This window comes from Bos indicus, chromosome 24, assembly GCF_029378745.1.
Source record: "Bos indicus isolate NIAB-ARS_2022 breed Sahiwal x Tharparkar chromosome 24, NIAB-ARS_B.indTharparkar_mat_pri_1.0, whole genome shotgun sequence".
NCBI classification, from domain to species: domain Eukaryota; kingdom Metazoa; phylum Chordata; class Mammalia; order Artiodactyla; family Bovidae; genus Bos; species Bos indicus.
Window position 1 is genome coordinate 23544963 of NC_091783.1, and position 23658 is coordinate 23568620.

Below are 23658 nucleotides of genomic sequence, written 5' to 3' on the forward strand. Positions count from 1 at the left end.
AAGTGACTTAGCAGCAGCAGCAGAGGTCTCTTCAAGAAAATTAGAAATACCAAGGGAAAATTTCATTCAAAGATGGGCTCAATAAAGGACAGAAATGGTATGGATCTAATAGAAGCTTAAGATATTAAGAAGAGGTGGCAAGAAACACAGAAGGACTATACAAAAGAGATCTTCACGACCCAGATGATCACGATGGTGTGATCACTCACCTAGAGCCAGACATCATGGAATGTGAAGTCAAATTAGTGTTAGGAAGCATCACTATGAACAAAGCAATTGGAGGTGATGGAATTCCAGTTGAGCTATTTCAAATCCTAAAAGATGATGCAGTGAAAGTGCTGCACTCAATATGTCAGCAAATGTGGAAAACTCAGCAGTGGCCACAGGACTGGAAAAGGTCATTTTTCATTCCAATCCCAAAGAAAGGCAATGCCAAAGAATGCTCAAACTACCCCACAGTTGCACTCATCTCACATGCTAGTAAAGTAATGCTCAAAATTCTCCAAGCCAGGCTTCAACAATACATGAGCTGTGAACTTCCAGATGTTCAAGCTGGTTTTAGAAAAGGCAGAGGAACCAGAGATCAAATTGCCAACATCTGCTAGATCATGGAAAAAGCAAGAGAGTTCCAGGAAAACTCACATTTCTGCTTTACTGACTATGCCAAAGCCTCTGACTGTGTGGATCACAACAAACTGTGGAAATTCTACAAGAGTTTGGAATACCAGACCACCTGATCTGTGTCTTGAGAAATCTGTTTGCAGGTCAGTAAGCAACAGTTAAAACGGGATATGGAAGAACATGGTTCCAAATAGGAAAAGGAGTACATCAAGGGTTTATATTGTCACCCTGCTTTTTTAACTTATATACAGAGTATTCATGAACATGCTGGGCTGGATGGAACAAAAGCTGGAATCAGGATTGCCAGGAGAAATATCAATTTCTTCAGATATGCAGATGACACCACCCTTATGGCAGAAAGTGAAGAGGAATTGAAAAAACTCTTGATGAAAGTGAAAGAGGAAAGTGAAAAAGTTGGCTTAAAACTCAACATTTAGAAAACTAAGATTAAGGCATCCAGTCCCATCACTTCATGGCAAATAGATGGGGAAACAGTGGAAACAGTGAGAGACTATTTTGGGGGGCTCCAAAATCACTGCAGATGGTGATTACAGCCATGAAATTAAAAGATGCTTACTCCATGGAAGAAAAGCTATGACCAACTTAGACAGCTTATTAAAAAGTAGAGACATTGCTTTGCCAACAAAGGTCCGTCTAGTCAAGGCTATGGTTTTTGCAGGAGTCATGTATGGATGTGAGTTGGACTATAAAGAAAGCTGAGTGCCAAAGAATTGATGCTTTTTATCTGTAGTGTTGGAGAAGACTCTTGAGAGTGCCTTGGACCTCAAGGAGATCCAGCCAGTCCATCCTGAAGGATATCAGTCCTGAATATTCTTTGGAAGGACTGATGTTGAAGCTGAAACTCCAATACTTTAGCCCCCTGATGCAAAGAACTGACTCATTTGAAAAGACCCTGATACTGGGAAAGATTGAAGGTGGAAGGGGACGACAGAGGATGAGATGGTTGGATGGCATCACCATCTCCATGGACATGAGTTTGAGTAAAATCTTGGAGTTGGTGATGGACAGGGAGGCCTGTTGTGCTGCAGTCCATGGGGTCACAAAGAGTTGGACATGACTGAGCGACTGAACTGAACTGAATGAAGATAATGGCAACCTCCTTCAAAAGGTCCTGTGCACGCACTGACACACTCAGTTCCCCCAACCCTGCAGCAGACCACTGCCCACCCATGACTCTGTTGGAGACTCCTGGACATTCACAGGCAAGTCTGGGTCAGTCTATTGTGTGATTGCTGCTCCTTTCTCCTGGGTCCTGGTTTGCACAAGGTTTTGTTTGTGCCCTCCAAGAGTCCATTTCTCCAGTCCTGTGTAAGTTCTGGCAGCTCTGTGGTAGGGTCAGTGGCAGCCTTCTCCAAGAGGGCTTAGCCACACCCAGGTCTGCTACACCCAGAGCAACTGTCCCTGTGGCATGCCACTCCTGACCCTTACCTCCGCAAGGGACACTCAATCAAAGGCAGGTCTGGCTTAGTCTCTGTGGTGTCTCCTGATGCACACAAGGTTTTATTTTTGAGCCCTCCGAGAGTCTCTGGCAGGTATGGGGTTTGATTCTAAATGTGATGTTGCCCCTCCTGCCATCGTTCTGGGGCTTCTCTTTTGCCCTTGGATGTGGGGTATCTTTTTTTGGTGGGATCCAACATTCTCCTGTTGTTGCTTGTTCAGCAGCCAGTTGTAATTTTGGAGTTCTCGCAGGATTAGATGAACCCATGCCCTTCTACTCTGCCATCTTGTGACTTGTCATAGGAGGTTCATAGTTCCAGATGAGATCAGTCGCTCAGTCGTGTCTGACTCTGCGACCCCATGAATCGCAGCACGCCAGGCCTCCCTGTCAATCACCAACTCCCGCAGTTCACTGAGACTCACATCCATCGAGTCAGTGATGCCATCCAGCCATCTCATCCTCTGTCGTCCCCTTCTCCTCCTGCCCCCAATCCCTCCCAGCATCAGAGTCTTTTCCAATGAGTCAACTCTTCGCATGAGGTAGTCAAAGTACTGGAGTTTCAGCTTTAGCATCATTCCTTCCAAAGAAATCCCAGGGCTGATGTCCTTCAGAATGGACTGGTTGGATCTCCTTGCAGTCCAAGGGACTTTCAAGAGTATTCTCCAACACCACAGTTCAAAAGCATCAATCCTTCAGTGCTCAGCCTTCTTCACAGTCCAACTCTCATATCCATACATAACCACAGGAAAAACCGTAGCCTTGACTAGATGAAACTTTGTTGGCAAAGTAATGTCTCTGCTTTTCAATATGCTACCTAGGTTGGTCATAACTTTCCTTCCAAGAAGTAAGCATCTTTTAATTTCATGGCTGCAGTCACCATCTGTAGTGATTTTGGAACCCAGAAAAATAAAGTCTGACACTGTTTCCACTGTTTCCCCATCTATTTCCCATGAAGTGATGGGACTGGATGCCATGATCTTCGTTTTCTGAATGTTGAGCTTTAAGCCAACTTTTTCACTCTCCTCTTTCACTTTCATCAAGAGGCTTTTGAGTTCCTCTTCACTTTCTGCCATAAGGGTGGTGTCATCTGCATATCTGAGGTTATTGATATTTCTCCCGGCAATCTTGATTCCAGCTTGTGTTTCTTCCAGTCCAGCGTTTCTCATGATGTACTCTGCATAGAAGTTAAATAAGCAGGGTGACAATATACAGCCTTGACGAACTCCTTTTCCTATTTGGAACCAGTCTGTTGTTCCATGTCCAGTTCTAACTGTTGCTTCCTGACCTGCATACAAATTTCTCAAGAGGCAGATCAGGTGGTCTGGTATTCCCATCTCTTTCAGAATTTTCCACAGTTTATTGTGATCCACACAGTCAAAGGCTTTGGCATAGTCAATAAAACAGAAATAGATGTTTTTCTGGAACTCTCTTGCTTTTTCGATGATCCATCGGATGTAGGCAATTTGATCTCTGGTTCCTCTGCCTTTTCTAAAACCAGCTTGAACATCTGGAAGTTCACGGTTCACATATTGCTGAAGCCTGGCTTGGAGAATTTTGAGCATTACTTTACTACCGTGTGAGATGAGTGCAATTGCGCGGTAGTTTGAGCATTCTTTGGCATCGCCTTTCTTTGGGATTGGAATGAAAAATGACCTTTTCCAGTCCTGTGGCCACTGCTGAGTTTTCCAAATTTGCTGGCAGATTGAGTGCAGCACTTTCACAGCATCATCTTTCAGGATTTGGAATAGCTCAGCTGGAATTCCATCACCTCCACTAGCTTTGTTCGTAGCAATGCTTTCTAAGGCCCACTTGACTTCACATTCCAGGATGTCTGGCTCTAGGTCAGTGATCACACTGTCATGATTATCTGGGTCGTGAAGATCTTTTTTGTACAGTTCTTCTGTGTACTCTTGCCACCTCTTCTTAATATCTTCTGCTTCTGTTAGGTCCATACCATTTCTGTCCTTTATCGAGCTCATCTTTGCATGAAATGTTCCTTCAACATCTCTGATTTTCTTGAAGAGATCCCTAGTCTTTCCCATTCCGTTGTTTTCCTCTATTTCTTTGTATTGATCGCTGAAGAAGGCTTTCTTATCTCTTCTTGCTATTCTTTGGAACTCTGCATTCAGATGTTTATATCTTTCCTTTGCTCCTTTGCTTTTAGCTTCTCTTCTTTTCACAGCTATTTGTAAGGCCTCCTCAGACAGCCGTTTTGCTTTTTTGCATTTCTTTTCCATGGGAATGGTCTTGATCCCTGTCTCCTGTATAGTGTCACAAACCTTATTCCATAGTTCATCAGGCACTCTATCTATCAGATCTAGGCCCTTAAATCTATTTCTCACTTCCACTGTATAATCATAAGGGATTTGATTTAGGTCATACCTGAATGGTCTAGTGGTTTTCCCTACTTTCTTCAATTTAAGTCTGAATTTGGCAATAAGGAGTTCATGGTCTGAGCCACAGTCATCTCCTGGTCTTATTTTTGCTGACTGTATAGAGCTTCTCCATCTTTGGCTGCAAAGAATATAATCAATCTGATTTCGGTGTTGACCATCTGGTGATGTCCATGTATAGAGTCTTCTCTTGTGTTGTTGGAAGAGGGTGTTTGTTATGACCAGTGCATTTTCTTGGCAAAACTCTATTAGTCTTTGCCCTGCTTCATTCCGTATTCCAAGGCCAAATTTGCCTGTTACTCCAGGTGTTTCTTGACTTCCTACTTTTGCATTCCAGTCCCCTCTAATGAAAAGGACGTCTTTTTTGGGTGTTAGTTCTAAAAGGTCTTGTAGGTCTTCATAGAACCATTCAACTTCAGCTTCTTCAGCGTTACTGGTTGGGGCATAGACTTGGATTACTGTGATATTGAATGGTTTGCCTTGGAAACGAACAGAGATCATTCTGTCATTTTTGAGATTGCATCCAAGTACTGCATTTCTGACTCTGTTGTTGACCATAATGGCCACTCTGTTTCTTCTGAGGGATTCCTGCCCACAGTAGTAGATATACTGGTCATCTGAGTTAAATTCACCCATTCCAGTCCATTTCAGTTCACTGATTCCTAGAATGTCGACATTCACTCTTGCCATCTCTTGTTTGACCACTTCCAATTTGCCTTGATTCATGGACCTGACATTCCAGGTTCCTATACAATATTGCTCTTTACAGCATCAGACCTTGCTTCTATCACCAGTCACATCCACAGCTGGGTATTCTTTTTACTTTGGCTCTATCTCTTCATTCTTTCCGGAGTTATTTCTCCACTGATCTCCAGTAGCATGTTGGGCACCTACTGACCTGGGGAGTTTCTCTTTCAGTATCCTATCATTTTGCCTTTTCATACTGTTCATGGGGTTCTCAAGGAAAGAATACTGAAGTGGTTTGCCATTCCCTTCTACAGTGGACCACATTCTGTCAGATCTCTCCACCATGACCACCCATCTTGGGTGGCCCCACGGGCATGGCTTAGTTTCATTGAGTTAGACAAGGCTGTGGTCCTAGTGTGATTAGATTGACTAGTTTTCTGTGAGTATGGTTTCAGTGTGTTTGCCCTCTGATGCCCTCTTGCAACACCTATCATCTTACTTGGGTTTCTCTTACCTTGGGCGTGACGTATCTCTTCACGGCTGCTCCAGCAAAGCGCAGCCATTGCTCCTTACCTTGGACAAGGGGTATCTCCTCACCGCCGCCCTTCCTTTGTAGTTCCACATTTTGCATTTAGGTCTGTGATCCATTTTGAGTTAAGGTTTGTGAAGTGTATTAGACCTGGGTCTAAATTTTTGTTACATGTTAATGTCAGTTGTTTCAGCACCATTTGAAGAAAAGTCTATCTTTTCTTCATTGTATTGTCTTTACTTCTTTGTTAAAAATCCATTGACTATGTTTATGTGAATCTCTTTCTGAACTTTCCATCTGTTGATTGATCTGTGTATTCTTTTACCAGTGTTGACTACTGTAGCTTTAGAGTAAATATTGAAGTCAAAATATGTCAGTGCTCTGACTTAGTTCTTCAATACTGAATAGTCTCCGCTGCATCATTTGTCTTTCAGTATAAACTTTAGAATCAGTTAGTTGATAATCAAAAAAAATAATAATAATAACTTGTTAGGATTTTGATTGGGATTGCATTGAATCTCTAGATGAAGCAAGGAAGAACTGACTCCTTGATCATAGTGAATCTTATGGATGAAGGTATAGTATCTCTCAATTTAGATTTTTTTCATTTCTTTCATTGTGGTTTTCCTCATATAGGTCTTACACATATTGTTACATTTGTAACTAAGTATATCATTTATTTTGGTCCTCTGTATTTTTCCTTTTGAATTCCATTTGTTCATTGCTTTTAATAGGAAATAATTGACTTTTTTATGTTAGTTTGGTAAGCTTACTATAATTGCTTATTAGTGCCAGAAGCTTTTTGTCAAATTTTTAGATTTAGATTTTCTATAGACAACTATGTCAACTGTGAACAAAGGCAGTTTTATAAATATAATATTGGAAAGGAACTGTAAGAGGAAATGCTATGCTAACTCGCTTCAGTCGTGTCCGAACCTGTGCGACCCCATAGACGGCAGCCCACCAGGCTCCCCCGTCCCTGGGATTCTCCAGGCAAGAACACTGGAGTGGGTTGCCATTGCCTTCTCCAGTGCATTAAAGTGAAAAGTGAAAGTGAAGTCACTCAGTCGTGTCTGACTCCTAGCGACCCCATGGACTGCAGCCCTCCAGGCTCCTCCATCCATGGGATTTTCCAGGCAAGAGTACAGGAGTGGGGTGCCATTGCCTTCTCCGGTGAGAGGGAATATCCTTGCCTTATTCCTGATCTCATCTGGAAAGCCAGTTTCTCACCATTAAGTGTGGTGCTGTCAGCTGTAGGGTTTTTGTAGTTTTGTTTTGTTTCGTTTTGTTTTTTAATCAAGTTGAGGAAGTTTTCCTCTACTTTTCATTTGCTAAGAGTTTGTAACATGAATGGCTGTTAGACGTTGTCCAATGCCTTTTCTACATCTATTGATATGATTGTTTATTTTTTCTTTTCGTGTAATTGGTCTGTTCATGGGATGGATTACCTTAACTGATTTGCAAATGTTGAATATGCTTTTCATATCTGAGATAAATATAACTTGATCATGGTGTATAATTCTTTTTTATACATTGTTGGATTCAGTTTGGTAATAATTTGCTGAATATTTTTACATTAAATTTATAAGAGATATTGCTTTGTTGTTATCTTGTCTTTTGTTTTCCTATTGTACTTTTGTGTGTTATGGAAATGTTGGTCTGCTTTCATCTTCTTGAAGTGATTGTAGAAAATTAGTATGATTTTTTTTCCCCTTACATGTTAGTAGAATTCACCTGTAAAATGTAACTGGGCATCACACTCTCTGTTTTAGAAAATCATTTGTTGATTCAATTTCTAATAGTTATAAGCCAATTCAGATTGTGTTTTTTTATATGAGTTTTTGCAGATTGTGCCTTTCAAAGTAGTTCATTTTATCTAGGTTACCAAACTGTGGACCTTGGGTTGTTCATAGTACTTTTATTATCCTTTTGATGTATATGGAATCTATATGGATGTCCCTTATCTCATTTATGGAATTAGTAATTTTGCCTTTGTGTCTCCTATTAGCTTGACTAAAGGCTTATTCTTTTTACTAATATTTTCAAGGGACAAACTTCTGATTTCATTGATTTTTCTGTATTATTTACCTGTTTTCAATTTTATTGATTCCTGCTCTACTTTTGATTATTTCTTTTCTCTGGTTACTTTGGATATTATTTCCCTCATATTTCAAGTTTCTTCAGATGAAAATTTAGATGACAGATTTTAGAACTTTGTTCTTTTTTCATACATACATTCTATGTGCATGCACACTACACACAGATTCCTTCTAACCACTGCTTTAGCCGCCTGCCCCAACCTTGATAAGTGTGTTTTCATTTTCATTAAGTTCAAAGTATTTTAAATTTCTTTTGAGATTTCTTCTTTGACCCATGTATTATTTAGAGGTTTGTTGTTTCATCTTCAAGCATTTGAGTATTTTCCATGTAAATTTGTCATCAATTTCTAGTTTAATTCCTTTGGGGCTGAGAGCTAAGGTTCTTTTTATGGTCTAGAATGTGGCTCTCTCACCTGTTTTTAAAATTCTTTCTTGGAAATCACCTGTCTGTTTATGTTATTGATCTCTTCCTGCATGTTATCTACTTTTTAATTATATTTTTAGCATATTAATTGCAGACTTTTTAAATGGTCTGATAATGCCAACATCCTTGCCATATTTGGGTCTAGTTTTTGAGACATTTAAATAATTGTAACATTAAAACTGCTTCATGAACCAACAGCTTATAAATAATATCTAATTTAAACACTGATGATTTCATTGTTTTATGAACTCAGAGTTCCTTTTCCACAATTCTAAAACCAAATGGCTATCAGAAATAAATATTTTTAACATAAATTTGTGGCAGACTTATTTTTGGAAAAACCTGACCTAAATTGACATGTATCTATATCATGCATGCTCAGTCATGTCCAACTCTTTGAGACCCTGTGGACTATAGCCCACCAGGCTCCTCTATCCATGGAATTTTCAAGGCAAGAATACTGCAGTGGGTTGCCATTTCCTACTCCAAAGGATCTTCCCAACCCAGAGATTGAACCTGCACCTCTTGCGTCTCCTTCACTGGCAGCGGAGTCTTTTCCACCGTGCCACCTGGGAAGCAAGTTGACATGAAGTCATTTATAGTATTTATCTTTTTTTTTTTTTTAGTGTTCATATGATTTTCTGGGGTAATATTAAGATATTGGGGCTTCCCTTGTGGCTCAGCTGGTAAAGAATCTGCCTGCAGTGTGGGAGACCTGGGTTCAATCCCTGTGTTGGGAATATCCCCTGGAGAAGGGAAAGGCTACCCACTCCAGTATTCTAGCCTAGAGAATTCCATGGACTGTATAGTCCATGGCATTGCAGAGTCAGACACGATTGAGCAACTTTCACTTTCTTTTTCATTAAGATATTTTATGGTGTGCTCCTGAGATATTTCAAACTACATAGTTTATGCTCTACTTGTTGTATCTAAATCCAAAATTCTAAGTTCTAAATATATCTAGGAGCAATGGCTTTAAATAAAAGATTGTAAACATATAATAATATTTTTAAATCTCTGGCTTTTTAAATAGGCAGTATGTGCTGTGCATAGTTGCTCAGTCATGTCTGACTCTTTGCGACCCCATCAACTATAGCCCACCAGGCTCCTCTGTCCATGGGGATTTTTACTGGAGTAAGTAGCCATTCCCTTCTCCAGGGGCTCTTCCCAACCCAGAGATCGAACCCAGGTCCTCTGCATTGCAGGCAGATTCTTTACCATTCTTTACCATCTGAGCCACCCAGGAAGCCCAAAGAGGTAATATGTTATTATGTAATTAATCAGATATGGAGTCAGATAATATGTTTAGGGCATTTAATGGGTGGTAAAACAGGTGTGCAGATAATTTCATTTACAATTTTAAAGGATAAGATTGTCTGATATGTTAAGTATGAATAAACCTAAAATGTTGATAACTGATAAATATTATGCTCATTTACTAGTTATTGTGGTCTTCTTGCCCTGTTACTCTACTGATTTTTCATCCAAAATAGAATGTGGTGTTGATTTTGTTTTTAATTTTGTCCCCAAAATCTAAGAACAAGCATGCTATAATGTCTATTCAGGTCTCATTTTTCAAATTTTACATTTATTAAATCTAAAACTTTATGTTACATATTGTTGTCCTACAGTCAGCTGTTTCCTAGACATCTCCTTCAGAAGTAAATATCAGAGGTTAAAAAAAAGTCTCATGTTTCTGAAAATCTGAAAATTATACATACAATTGAAATATATGTTTGAATTTGGATGACATTCAGTGAAGTCTACTTCTGTGAATAGATCTAAAGCTGACATATTATTCCAAGGATTCAAGTGAAATTCATCCTCTGTGTTAAGATTTCTGGGATGCTCTGACAGAATTTTATCTTGTTCAGAGCTTCTGCGCTAGGCAAAGACTCACATTTATCTCCAAGTTAAGGTTACTAACAAAGGTCTGTGCTGTCTAATATATCACCCACTTACTGCATTTGGTTATTATCATTACTATTGTTGATGATTATATTGCCGTCATTTACTATTAATACTTTTAAAAAAAGGCAAGGGGGGTGGGGGGGGGACAGCGGGAGGGGCGGCGGGGGGCCCGCGGCGGCGCTCGGCGGGCGGAATAAAAAAAAATAAAAATAAATAAAAAATAAAATAAAAAAAGGCAAGTGAAACAAGATTAAATATTTAATATGCAAGTTAAAAGTATTCTAAAATGAATACCAGGCTTGGCAGTTTTGTCAAATATCAATTGTTTTTTTATTTTTTGAAGCCTAGGATGATGAAATCATTACCAGATACTGTGAAAATATTTGTAAAACCCCACTCCCATTAAAATTAGTGATAGTGTCTTCAAACCACTACAATATTATAATCATCTGAATTGTTGGTGATTTAATTAATGATTGGGACTTAAGTTTACTTCCAAGCCTCACTTTCAAATAAATTTTAACTCTAAGAAAAACAAAAGTTCTCCTAAAAACATGAGATAATATTACAGTAAATTTAGGGGAAATATATCAATAGTATATATAATATTTTTCTTCTTCTTAAAATCCCTGAACAAAATGTTATTTACAGTAAATATTCTGAGATATGATGGTTACATTTATCTTTTATTACTTTAATTGTGGGAATTAACTGAGATATTGGAAGGTGAATTTTGCCCTTTGAGGGTTTTTCCTTCAGGGTGATAGGTTAATAACTTAAATAGTTGTGTTTGAAATTTGGAAAGAAGAGTTAAACCAGGGAGTCACACCTTTGCTTATGAGGGCAAAAGACTGCTCTGATATAATTATATTCTCACCTTGTACTGAAAGATAGCATCAGTATTGCTGGCATATATCTCTAGAAGTTTCAAGAACACACACTTTTTGGGATTCTTTCTCTTAGAAGTGGTGTATCACTTAAGAAATGATTGAAAAAAACCTGAAATATCATTCCTAGCACATATTTCTGTCATCATTTGTAAATAAAAATAAAAACCTTGAGAAATTGGTTAAAATATGTAACAAATTTTTTCAGGATCAATTCCTTCACGTTAAATAAAATGTTTTGCTTTTGACTTATGGCTTCTATTTCTGAGTGGAATAAGCTCAATGATGGAGCAATTATTTTCTCAGAAAAAATTCAGTAACCACTGGCATCCTAGGCATTATTCCAGGAGACAATTATGAGAATCAGTTGTTCCAAACCCATTTTACAATGATAGCTTATATTCTCCTCACTACCCCCACTCCATCAGATTTTGTGTAGTCTGATCAATATTTCTCTCTTGTTTTGCTGGGAAATGTGTGTTAATATCTAAGATAATTAGAAAGCATCACTACAAACAAAGCTAGTGGAAGTGATGGAATTCCAGTTGAGCTATTTCAAATCCTGAAAGATGATGCTGTGAAAGTGCGTCACTCAATATGCCAGCAAATCTGGAAATCTCAGCAGTGGCCACAGGACTGGAAAAGGTCAGTTTTTGTTCCAATCCCAAAGAAAGGCAATGCCAAAGAATGTTCAAACTACTGCACAATTGCACTCATCTCACACTCTAGCAAAGTAATGCTCAAAGCTCTCCAAGCCAGGCTTTAACAGTATGTGAACTGTGACCTTCCAGATGTTCAAGCTGGTTTTAGAAAAGGCAGAGGAACCAGAGATCAAATTGCCAACATCTGCGGGATCATCAGAAAAGCAACAAAGTTCTAGAAAAACATCTACTTCTGCTTTTTTGACTATACCATAGCCTTTCACTGTGTGGATCACTGTGAAAAATTCTTCAAGAGATAGGAATACCAGAACACCTGACCTGCCTCCTGAGAAATCTGTATGCAGGTCATGAAACAACAGTTAGAACTATGCATGAAACAACAGACTGGTTCCAAATTGGGAAAGGAGTACTTCATGGCTGTACATTGTCACCCTGCTTATTGTCACTCTACTTAGATGTAGAGTGCATGATTTGAAATGCTGGGCTGGATGAAACACAAGCTGGAATCAAGATTTCCTGGAAAATATCAATAACCTCAAATACGCAGATGACACCACCCTTCTGGCAGAAAACAAAGAAGAACTATAGAGCCTCTTGATGAAAGTGAAAGAGGAGAGTGGAAAAGTTGGCTAAAACTCAACATTCAGAAAACTAAGATCATGGCATCCGGTCCCATAATTTCATGGCAAAAAGATGGGGAAACAATGGAAACAGTGAGAGACTTTATTTTCTTGGGCTCCGAAATCAGTGCAGATGGTGACTGCAGCCATGAAATTAAAAGATGCTTGCTCCTTGGAAGAAAAGCTATGACCAACCTAGACAGCTTATTAAAAAGCAGAGACATTGCTTTGCCAACAAAAGTCCATCTAGTCAAAGCTATGGTTTTTCCAGTAGTCATAGATGGACATGAGTTGGACTATAAAAATAGCTGAGGGCTGAAGAATTGATGCTTTTTATCTGTGGTGTTGGAGAAGACTCTTGAGAGTCCCTTGGACTGCAAGGAGATCCAACCAGTCAATCCTAAAGGAAATCAGTCCTGAATATTGACTGGAAGGACTGATGCTGAAGCTGAAACTCCAATACTGTGGCCACCTGATGCGAAGAACCAACTCATTGGAAAAGACCCTGATGCTGGGAAAGACTGAAGGCAGAAGAAGAAAGGGATGACAGACAATGAGATGGTTGGATGGTATCACTGACGTGATAGACATGAGTTTGTGTAGGCTCTGAGAGTTGGTGATGGACATGGAAGCCTGGTGTGCTGCAGTTCATGGGGTCGCAAAGAATCAAACTTGACTGAGCGACTGACCTGACTAATCTGAGATAATTTGTTACCTGTGTAATGTTGAGTCTTTCAGTATGGTTTTATCACATATTTCTAATATCCTCCATCCTCAGAAAAGCTGCTTTTATAGATGACTTCCTATCACTAATAAATTAAATTTGTATTAATCAGAATAAAAAGTTTTGTGTTTGAAATAGCAAGAGGGATAGCTCTATTTTCTACTTCTGACTCACCATCTAGCAGTGGTACTGGTAAATAAAATTTATAATCAATACATAAAATGAAACTAGTAGTTTAAAGAAAACAGCTTTGTATGTAAAGAATTTAAGAAAATAGAATGTTTTTTGGATAAGGAAAGGTATAAAGGACGTTTTCTGTGTTTTGATATGTAGTGTTTTTGGGGGGTGGAGTGGTAAAGGAGAAAAGTAATTTTTTGCTAAATAAAATGATTATTCTGGAATAAATAAAAGAAATAGGACAGAAGCTGAATGGATATAGAAAGTTACAGAAGATTTGTGGAAAAGAAATTTTATGTGTGTGGTCAAAGCTGGCTAAAATTGAATAGATTTATGGGTTTTTAAAATGAGTTTAGTAATATACTAATACAAAACTTGCATTTTATTTTCTCTGTTAAAAAACCCCAAAATTCTTAGATTATTGGTCTGCTTTAAATAAAAGATTATAAAAGGTTTTTTATTACCTTTAATGTAATCTGCCTAGGAAACAAAGAATCTCTATCTTATGAACATAGTTCCTCTGCAGTTAGTAATATCTGGAGATCATTTTACAGTATATACAAATGTAGAACATGTTGGATATTGAACATCTGAAATATGACTAGTCTGAGATGGGCTGTAAGTGGAAAACACATGCTGGATTTCAAAGATTAATTATAAAAAAGAATGCACACTCTCTCACTAACATTAAAAAGTCAAATGGAAACCAACCTTGAAAATTTCCTGAGCAGACAAGACAAGTCTAGTCATACAAGCAAAGCTTAATTTAGCTTATTTGGGGAGACTAACTTGACTTAGGTCGGTTCTTGCTGATATCTCTGAAAAATCATAATCAAGACAAACTGTTCCCTAAAATTGAAATGAAGAAAGCATTAACCAGCTTCCTATCATTATCATTTAAGAAAATTCTAATATTATAACCAATCACTGTAAAAAATACAGTCATTGCCTCCTCACTATATAAATGCTTTATAGCCGTATACCCTGGAGTTTTACTCCATATTTTGGTTTGAGTGTTCCCAGTTCAGGAACTGTATTTTTGGTGTGTTTAAAATAGAATTTTTACTACTAGTAATCTTTACTTTCCACTGAAAAGTAGGTAGCAGGCAACTGTGAACTATTGTATATTAGGATTACATTGTAAGTTAACAAATCTATTAATACATAATTATAAAAACTTTCAGTTTTTAGATATGTTTTCATAGTACAATTTTAATGTGACAGAGACATTTTGTTAATAAACCCAAGTATTTTTGTCTCTATGTAAGAATTTAAAAACTAAAATAGATAAATGTATGTTTATCATTTAATGTTTTGATGTATTATCTTAATTGGAAATTATTTAGATATTTGTGAATATACATTATTGAGTTTAGTAGTATAATCTTTTTTCTTATTTATATTTATTTAAAAAATTTAACAAGTATGCTTGGATAAGGTATTACACTTCTCTGGTGGGTCAGACTGTAAGGAATCTGCCTGCAATGCAAGAGACCCAGATTCAATACCTGGGTCAGAAAGATCCCCTGGAGAAAGGGAATGGCTACCCACTCCAGTATTCTTCCCTGGAGAATCCCATGGAAAGAGGAGCCTGGTCGGCTGCAGTCCATGGACTGAGCAACTAACACTAATAGGCATTAAACAGTTAATCATCATCTTAAGTTATTTTAATGTTAACAAATTTCTTAACCTGTGAACCCAAGAAGCAGGTTCTCATCAGACATCAAATCTGAGGGCAGCTTCATCTTGGACTTCTCAGCCTCTGAAGTGAAAGTCACTCAGTTGTATCTGACTCTGTGACCCCATGGACTATACAGTCCATGGAGTTCTCTAGGCCAGAATACTGAAGTGGGTAGCCTTTCCCTTCTCCAGGAGATCTTCCCAACCCAGGGATCAAACCCAGGTCTCCTACATTGCAGGCAGATTCTTTACCAGCTGAGCCACAAGGGAAGCCCTAAATATTTCTGTTAAACCACGCAGTCAATAGGACTTTTGTTATAGCAGCTCAGGTTAATGAAGACCAGCAGCATCTGCTTCATCTGGGCACTTGTTAAAATCAGAATTCTTGGGCCCCACTCTAGATCTACTGAATAAGATGCAGTGCTCTATATCTTAACAGATCCTTTGGGAGATTCTGATGCATGTCAAAATGAGAGAACCACCATGCTCAACCAACTAGTATCTTGAAAAACAAGCCTGAAAAAAAATATTTACTATCATTTTGAAGTACCAAAAAAGTAGCCAGAGTTTTTAAAATTACTAAATGAGAGAGATTTCCTTTCAGAGGTTATGAAATGGAGTGATTTTCAGATATCTAAAATTTCATGAGACTCTTCAAACATTTGGCAGTAAAATCAAGTGTCAAATATGTCTCCTTTTTAGCCTCAATACTAGAAAAGCATATACACTATGGTAAACCAATAAACAAAATAACAAAAATCAATCCCTGGTTATACAAATGTGTAATTGCAAATTCACATGCAGTTGTAAGTTAATACAGAGATAGTTTGAGTACCATTCACACAGTGGAAAATGATATTTCACTTGCCGTGTGGAAAGGTCTTTTGGACCTTTTTTATAAAATAAGTGAGAAATAATAGATTCTTAATTTGAAATATATAAAGCCTGTATCATTTTGTTGTCTTTGTATTATTTACTAAATAACTGAGAGAAAACTCAGAGAAAACATTAATAAAATATGAAAAAATCAATAAAAATGACAAGTGAAATTGATAGACATTTTGACACTGAGAAGAAAGTGACTTGTAATAAAATTTTTCAGGTCTTACTAAAGATAGTATTTCCTTGGGAGTAAGACAAATACAGTTAATGAAGAGAAATGAATTTATTCACATGTTAGAAGATTTAAATTTCACATTGGATTTGACAGAAAATGCTGATATCAATGAAGAAAACATAAAACTCATGTCATTTTAATGAAGTCAGTCATTTCCCAAGAAAACTTGAGATGCCCTAAATATGAAAGGAACTTAATTAAGAGTTTCCTCCACTGAAAACAATGTAACAATTTGCATGATATTAGCAATATTTAATTTGAAGAGCAAAGGAAAATTTCTAGACTGTCAACAATAAAAGACACATTTCCATCAGGTATGCTAAATACTGATTTTTCTTTTCTATTTTCTCTGTAGAATATGGTAATACAAAATCATTGTCATATGAAGAAGCAATCAAAGAACATGCAGCCAAGAAATGTAGAAATAAAACAAAAATGGGCCAGGGAGTTATTTAATTTTTAAACTATTATATTTCTGCCATTTGTGATGTTTGTAGCATTTACAAACTTTTTAGAATCTTGTCATTTATTGTGGCTTTTCTCATTTTAATTAAATATTCACTTTCTTATCTAATTTTTCAAATGCACTCCCTCTCCAAATTTTATAACTTTCAGTTATACTGAAAATATAACTGAAACTCAAAAAACTTGTATCTACTCAATCCTATGGGCCAAAACAACTCTATGTATTAAGCAGTGCTTCTTTAAATGTTGAACAAATGACTGTCACCTAAAAATATTCAAAATAGAGGAGATATAAAATAACTTAAAATTTGTTACATTTTAATATTCATTTTGAAAGTATAAATTTTTTTAAAGGTAGAGAATATAATATTTAGTTGGCCAAAAGTTCATTATTTTCCATACAATGCCATGGGAAAACTCAAATGAACTTTTTGGTCACCCTATCTGGTTCTGTCACTTCATGGCAAATAGATAGGGAAACAGTGGCTGACTTTATCTTGGAAGGCTCCAAAATCACTGCACATGGTGATTGTATCCATGAAATTAAAAGACACTTACTCCTTGGAAGGAAAGTTATGACCAACCTAGATAGCATATTCAAAAGCAGAGACATTACTTTGTCAACGAAGGTCCATCTAGTCAAGGCTATGGTTTTTCCTGTGGTCATGTATGGATGTGAGAGTTGGACTGTGAAGAAAACTGAGCGCTGAAGAATTGAAGCTTTTGAACTGTGGTGTTGGAGAAGACTCTTGAGAATCCCTTGGACTGCAAGGAGACCCAACCAGTCCATTCTAAAGGAGATCAGTTCTGGGTGTTCATTGGAAGGACTGATGTTGAGGCTGAAACTCCAATACTTTGGCCACCTGATTAGAAGAGCTGACTCATTTGAAAAGACCCTGATGCTGGAAAAGATTGAGGGCAGGAGGAGAAGGGGACGACAAGGATGAGATGGTTGGATGGCATCACCAACTCAGCGGACATGGGTTTGGGTGGACTCCGGGAGATGGTGATGGTCAAGGAGACCTGGCGTGCTGGGGTTCATGGGGTCGCAGAGAGTTGGACGTGATGAGCAAGTGAGTGACTGAACTGATACATAGAACTTCTAATATCTATCACCTATATTCAGTGCCTAAGTTTTGTTTTTTTTTTTTTTTTTACTTTTTAAACTTTTTTTCTGCCGTATTTAAAAGCAGATCCCAGATATCGATGTCATTTCATCCCTCTCTGCCTCTAACAAATGTGGACATTTTCTCAGGTGCGTGTATGCTCATTTATGCCCTACTCTTTGTCACTACCTGGACTGTCTTCTGGGCTCCTCTGCCCATGGGATTTTCCAGGCACGAATACTGGAGTAAGTTGCCGTGTCCTCCTCCAGGAGATCTTCTGGATCCAAGGATCGAAACTCTATGTGTATTCTTTACCATTGAACCATCTGGGAAGCCCCTTTTCTTAGATAAATATTCACTTAAACCAAATGTTAGGACATCACATCTAACAAAAAGTACGCAATGTAGTCATCTAATCTCATCCATAGGCAAATATTCCCAATTTTTCAAAATTGTCTTTTTGCATTAGGTTTATTTGAATCACGATATAAGCAAATTCAACACCTTTCACTTTATTAAACCTTTTAAGTCCCTTCTAGTATGTCACTTTTTTCCCTGTGTCACTAAGATATTGCTAAACCAAAGTCAATTGTTCTATACAGTGCTTCATATTTTGGATTTATCTGTCTGCTTTTTCTTGTGTCTTATGTCTTACTATCATTGTCTTATTAGAAGTTAGTTTCAAACTGTGGTGGTTTAGTCACTAAGTCATGTCTGACCCCTTGCGACTCCATGGACTTAGCCTGCCAGGTTCTTCTGTCCATGAGATTTCCTAGGCAATAATACTGGCGTGGATTGCTATTTCCTTCTGCAGGGGATCTTCCCAACCCAGGAATCGAACATGGGCCTCTTGCACTGCAGGCAGGTTCTTTACTGACTGCACTACGAGGGAAACCCAACTTCTGACAAATGGTTCTCAAACTTGAGCTACAACAGAATCCCCCTGGAAGGCATTTTATTAATAAAACACAGATTATGGATCTAGCCCATAATGTCTGATTCAGGCGATCTAGGATGGGACAAATAATGTGCATTTTTGATCAGTTCCAAGGATATACAATTAGTGCTGAGCTAACAGGCACACTTTGAGAACCGCCATTCTAGACTGAGGTTAGATTGGATTCAATTTCTTGTTTTTATTTTCAAAAGCTTGTTTCTTTAATTATACTGTGTGTTTCCTTTGGGATTTCCCAGGGGGTTCAGTGGTAGAGCATCCACCTGCGAAGGCAGAAGATGTGAGTTCAATCCCTGGGTTGGGGGGATCCCCTGGAGGAGAAAATGGCAACCCACTCCAGTATTCTTGCCTTAAAAATACCATGGACAGAGGAACTTGGTGGGTTACAGTCCATGGGGTCACAAAAAGTCAGACATGATTGAGTGACTAATACACGAGCAAATGCTTCATTTTGCATCACATCACAAGGCACACAGTGTCTGGTTATCACACTTTTAATGATGCTAAGAATGCCTAGTAGATTCAGTAATGAGTAACTGATATTTTTAAATGTAACTTGCTGAATACAGTGAAGTGGCAGGAACAAAATCAATATACAGAAATCTGTTGCATTTCTACACACAATAATAAACTCTCAGAATGAGAAATTAAGAACACAATCCTATCTACAATTGCATCAAAAAGAGTAAAATATCATTAAATAAAATAAATGTTAAATAAAGATAAAAAATGCTCTGAACACAGAGTAAGAAAACTTTCCTTAAAAATAAGGTTAATCTTCCTCTCTGTGGGGATTTTTCTAGGTCTAGAATTGGCAGTTCTATTTGGGTGCAAAAATGTGAGAAAAGGAAAGTGCAAATTTATGTTCAAGAAGGATGGTCACGTGTGATCTCAAGATAATGAATGAAACATGCAACTAAGACAAAAATCTAATCTTGTCCCCATAAACCATTTTTTGGATAAGCAGGTGTGTCTCTTCCATCAGGCCTAAGTTATGCTTCTTTATATCTTTGTATTTTTAAAGGTCTAATTTGGATTTTTTGGTTTTATACATGGAAAATGAAAATGATTGTTTCTAAAATGGAGATTTGTTTAGGGAATGATCATCCAGAGTTTTTATTGAAATGAGACAGGTTTATGGGGCAATGACTGCTATATTTTATGTGGGTTATTAGAAGGCCTATAGTAATTTTTGTTGCTTAATTTTATATTATCACCCCAATACCCATATTCACCCATTTGTTAAAAGGACTATTTTTAGAGAAGTTTTAGATTCACAGTAAAACTGAGAGGAGGGTATAGAGATTTCCCGTATTCCCACTTTCCTCTACACGTGTTTATTTTCCCCGTTACCAGCATTATTTACCAGAGCAGCACACATGTTATTAATACAATTGATGAACCTACACTGGTGAATTATAGTTATCCAAAGTCAATAGTTTATATTAAGGTTCACTCGTGGTAGTGTACATTCCTTGGATTTGTACAAATGTAGAATGGCTTGTATCCACTACTGTAGTATCTGACAGAGTATTTTCATGGCCCTAAAAATCTTCTTTGTTCTGTCTATTCATCCCTCCCCATCCCCTAAGCCATGGCAACTATTGATTTTTTTTGTTTTAATTGTCTCTAGTTTTGCCTTTTCTAGGATGTCATATAGTTGAAATCATACAATATAGAGTCTTTTCCATTGGTTTCTTTCACTGTGCTTCAGTTATGTCTGATTCCGTATGACCCTGTGGAGCCCGTCAGGCTCCTCTGTCCATGGAATTCTCCAGGCAGGAATACTGGAATGGGTTGCCATTCTCCAGGGGATCTTCTCGACCCAGAGATCAGACTCATGTCTTTTATGTCTCCTGCATTGGCCAGCAGTTTCTTTACCACTAGCACCACCCGGGAGACACACTTAGTAAAATGTATTTAAGATTCCCCTGTGTCTTTTCGTGGCTGGATAGCTCATTTCTTTTAGTAATAAATATTATTTCATTACCTGGATCAACCACAGTTTATCCATTCACTCATTGAAGCACATCTTGGTTGTTTGCAGGTTTTGGCAATTATGAATAAAGCTGTTTGAAACATTATTGTGCAGGTTTTGTGTAGACACAAATTTTAATTCCTGGGGTAAATACCAAGGAGCACAATTGCTGAATCACATGGTGAATATGTTTAGTTTCAGAAGAAAAGGCAAAACTATCTTCCAAAGTGGTGGTATCATTTTGCATCCTACAGCAATCCATGAAACTTGTGGTTCCACATCGTCTCCAGCATTTAGTGCTGCCAGTGTTCCGGATTTTGACCCTTGTGATACGTGTGTAGTGATATCCCATTGTTGCCTCAGTTTGCATTTCCCTAATGCATATGATGTGAAGCATCTTTTCATGTGCCTATTTGCCATCTGTATATTTTCTTGGGTGAGGTGTCACTGGCCCATATTTTAATCAAGTTGTTTCCTTATTGTTTAGTTTTTAGTGTTCTTTGTATATTTTGGATAACTGTCCTTTAGCAGATGTGTCATTGGCAAATATTTTCTTCCCGTCTATGGCTTGTCTTCACTCCCCCATATTTTAAGACCAACGACTTTGCAGAAAAAGAAAAACTACCTTCAGTGCCAACTCTGTAGAGAACCTTTCTTAGATGCTGTGAGGAAAAAGTAGGATATGTTTAGATTCCTGTCTCGGTCTAGCTAGAAGGAAAAAATGCATATTAACATGAAAAGAAACATACAGCACAATGGTGGTATTTAAATCAGTGTCAAAAGCTACTGAATACTAAGAGTTTACAGTGAAGGAAAAGACTCAAATAGACTGAGGTTGAAGTGGGAATCTGTGGAAACTGAACTTAATCCAGTTAGTCTTGAAAGCTTTTAGATCTTCAACAATGAGACAGGCAAGAAATATACCATCTGCGAAAGAGAATTCAGAGTTACAAAAATTTTCGTTTATTTTCTTGAAGGAAAAACAACAACAACAACATTATGTTCTTGGTTTAGATCCTGAATATTTTCAGGTCTAAGATGGGTTTTCTTTACCTTGACTGCCTAGAGCTATCCATAAACATCCTTCGTGGTTCTAAGTGGTACTATTTGTAGTAGACTGCTGGCTTGTGTGTCTCACGTCATAGCTAGAAAGAATAAATTAGCCTAGCATATTTGTATTCAGATAAGTGTATTATAACACTTTTAAAATATTACCATTTAAAAAGCATATATAGTATATTTTTTAAACCTATGGGATATTTGCCTTATATTTGATTAGGTGATTCTACCTTGTAAATGATCTAAACTATAAAAATAGGCTTTATTTTAAATTGTAACTCCACTTTTAATGTCAGTGATCTATTTGAGTTTTGTTCTCTCTCTGATTTTATGGTAATAAAATAGTAGTGCAGTCCTTAAAGCAGTCAACACATATGTTGTCATTGCATGGAGGCAGTTTTGAAGGCTAATGATTTAAAATTTCCCATTGTAAAGGTCTTTCAAAAGTAGTTGACTTTGTTGTTAGATTTCAGAATAGTTTCTGTTCTTTACAGAAATTATACATACTAGCTGGGGTGACCAGGGTATCTAAGTTATCATATATGAAACTTGGGGTTGTTAATCTGACCCAGTATTGACTGATTGCTGTACTACTCCAAGCTCCACTGCAAATGACTGAAACTCAGATTTAAGCAAAAATATAAAGGGGAGGTTGAAAGGATATAATATCACACAGCTGGAAAGATCCATGAGTTCATTTCATTTCAGGCACAGTTGAATCTAGATGCTCAAATGATTTCCTGGGACTGTTTCTACTCTTAGCTCTGCTAGATTCAACTTGATTTTAGTTACAGGCACACTTTCTTCATCTGGAGCTGAAGGTTTGAAGCAGTGATACCTAGGGTAGAAGAGGTTGGTGCTCACAGGATTGGAACAGATGCTCGGCTAACAAGGAAGTAAAGGATATTGCAGCAGGACCCATAGTTGGTCTTGGACACAATTATCTACGTTTGTGAAAATTGTCTTGGTTGGCCTTCATTAGTACATTATGAAGCACTAAGCTTGACAAATGATTAGAAGGAAACCTAGTTACTTTTTTCTAAAGCAAAATCAGATGCCATCTTTAGACTCATAGACAAATTATAAAGTGACCTTAAAACATGTCCTAGCAGTCCTAGCATCAATATTTTGTATAGTCCTTGTTGGGCAAATCAGTGAAATATACCTACCCCTCAGTTCCCTGATCTGTGTCAAGAATACTAACACAGTTAGGTGGACTAAGCTCTGGTGTCATCTCTATTCCAAGAATATGTGATTCAATGATTCCTTTATAAAACTGATTGCAGGTTTTTGGTTCTGCAATGTGTATATTGAATGGAAACAATAATTGCTCTCAAAAAGCTAAATTCAATAAATCTTTCTGCAGTGACAGAAATGTTCTATGTGGCTATTGAGCACTCACCATGTGAATGGTGTGACACAGGAAATGAAGTTTTAATGTGATTTCATTTAAGTTAATTTTGATTTAAGTGAAAATAGCCACAGCTCTAGAATTATCAGCTTATTTAAACTGAAGTTTTGAGAAACGGTTGACATTAAAAGCAAAACAAAATTTATTAGCTCGTGCAAGGAATTTCAAAGCAGCAATTTCTTTTCTTTTCAGTCCCCTGCGCATAGCTATTCAAGCTACGACTCGGGCAAAAATGAGAGTGTGGATCGGGGTGCTGAGGATCTGTCTCTAAACAGGGGAGATGAGGATGAAGATGACCACGATGACCACGAAGATTCTGAGAAGGCTAACGAGACAGATGGCGTAGAGGCTGAGCGGCTAAAAGCTTTTAATGTGAGTCTTGCCACCCTCCCTGTGTGGCTGGATTTTTACCCCTTCACTTTCATGTTGTTGCTTGTTGGTAAATGTGGATATTTTAGAGACATGTTTGTTTAATTTACAGAAGGATTTAAAAAGTACATGAAACACTCTTTGCCAACCAGACACCAGAATTGCTGTGTTTTGTTTAGAATTTTAAAGCCAAATGTGAGCTGAAAACTGCAGTTGTGTTGTGTGAGTATGCATGTTTACCTAGCGGATGAAGGGGGCCTCAGCTTATGCCCCAGAAGAGCCTGCCCGTCATCCGTTATTTTTTGTTTTTGTTTTTGTTTTTTTT

General features: G+C 37.6%; 1 protein-coding gene across 8 annotated transcripts in view; it reads left to right on the forward strand.

Moving 5' to 3' along the window:
* Positions 1–23658, forward strand: part of NOL4 (nucleolar protein 4) — a 464847-nt gene that overhangs the window by 310910 nt on the left and 130279 nt on the right. For all 8 annotated transcript variants that reach the window (XM_070778763.1, XM_019986452.2, XM_070778758.1 and 5 more), the window contains one exon: positions 23157–23336. In XM_070778763.1, the coding sequence (XP_070634864.1) occupies positions 23157–23336 (180 nt within the window). The remainder of the gene's footprint in view (positions 1–23156; positions 23337–23658) is intronic.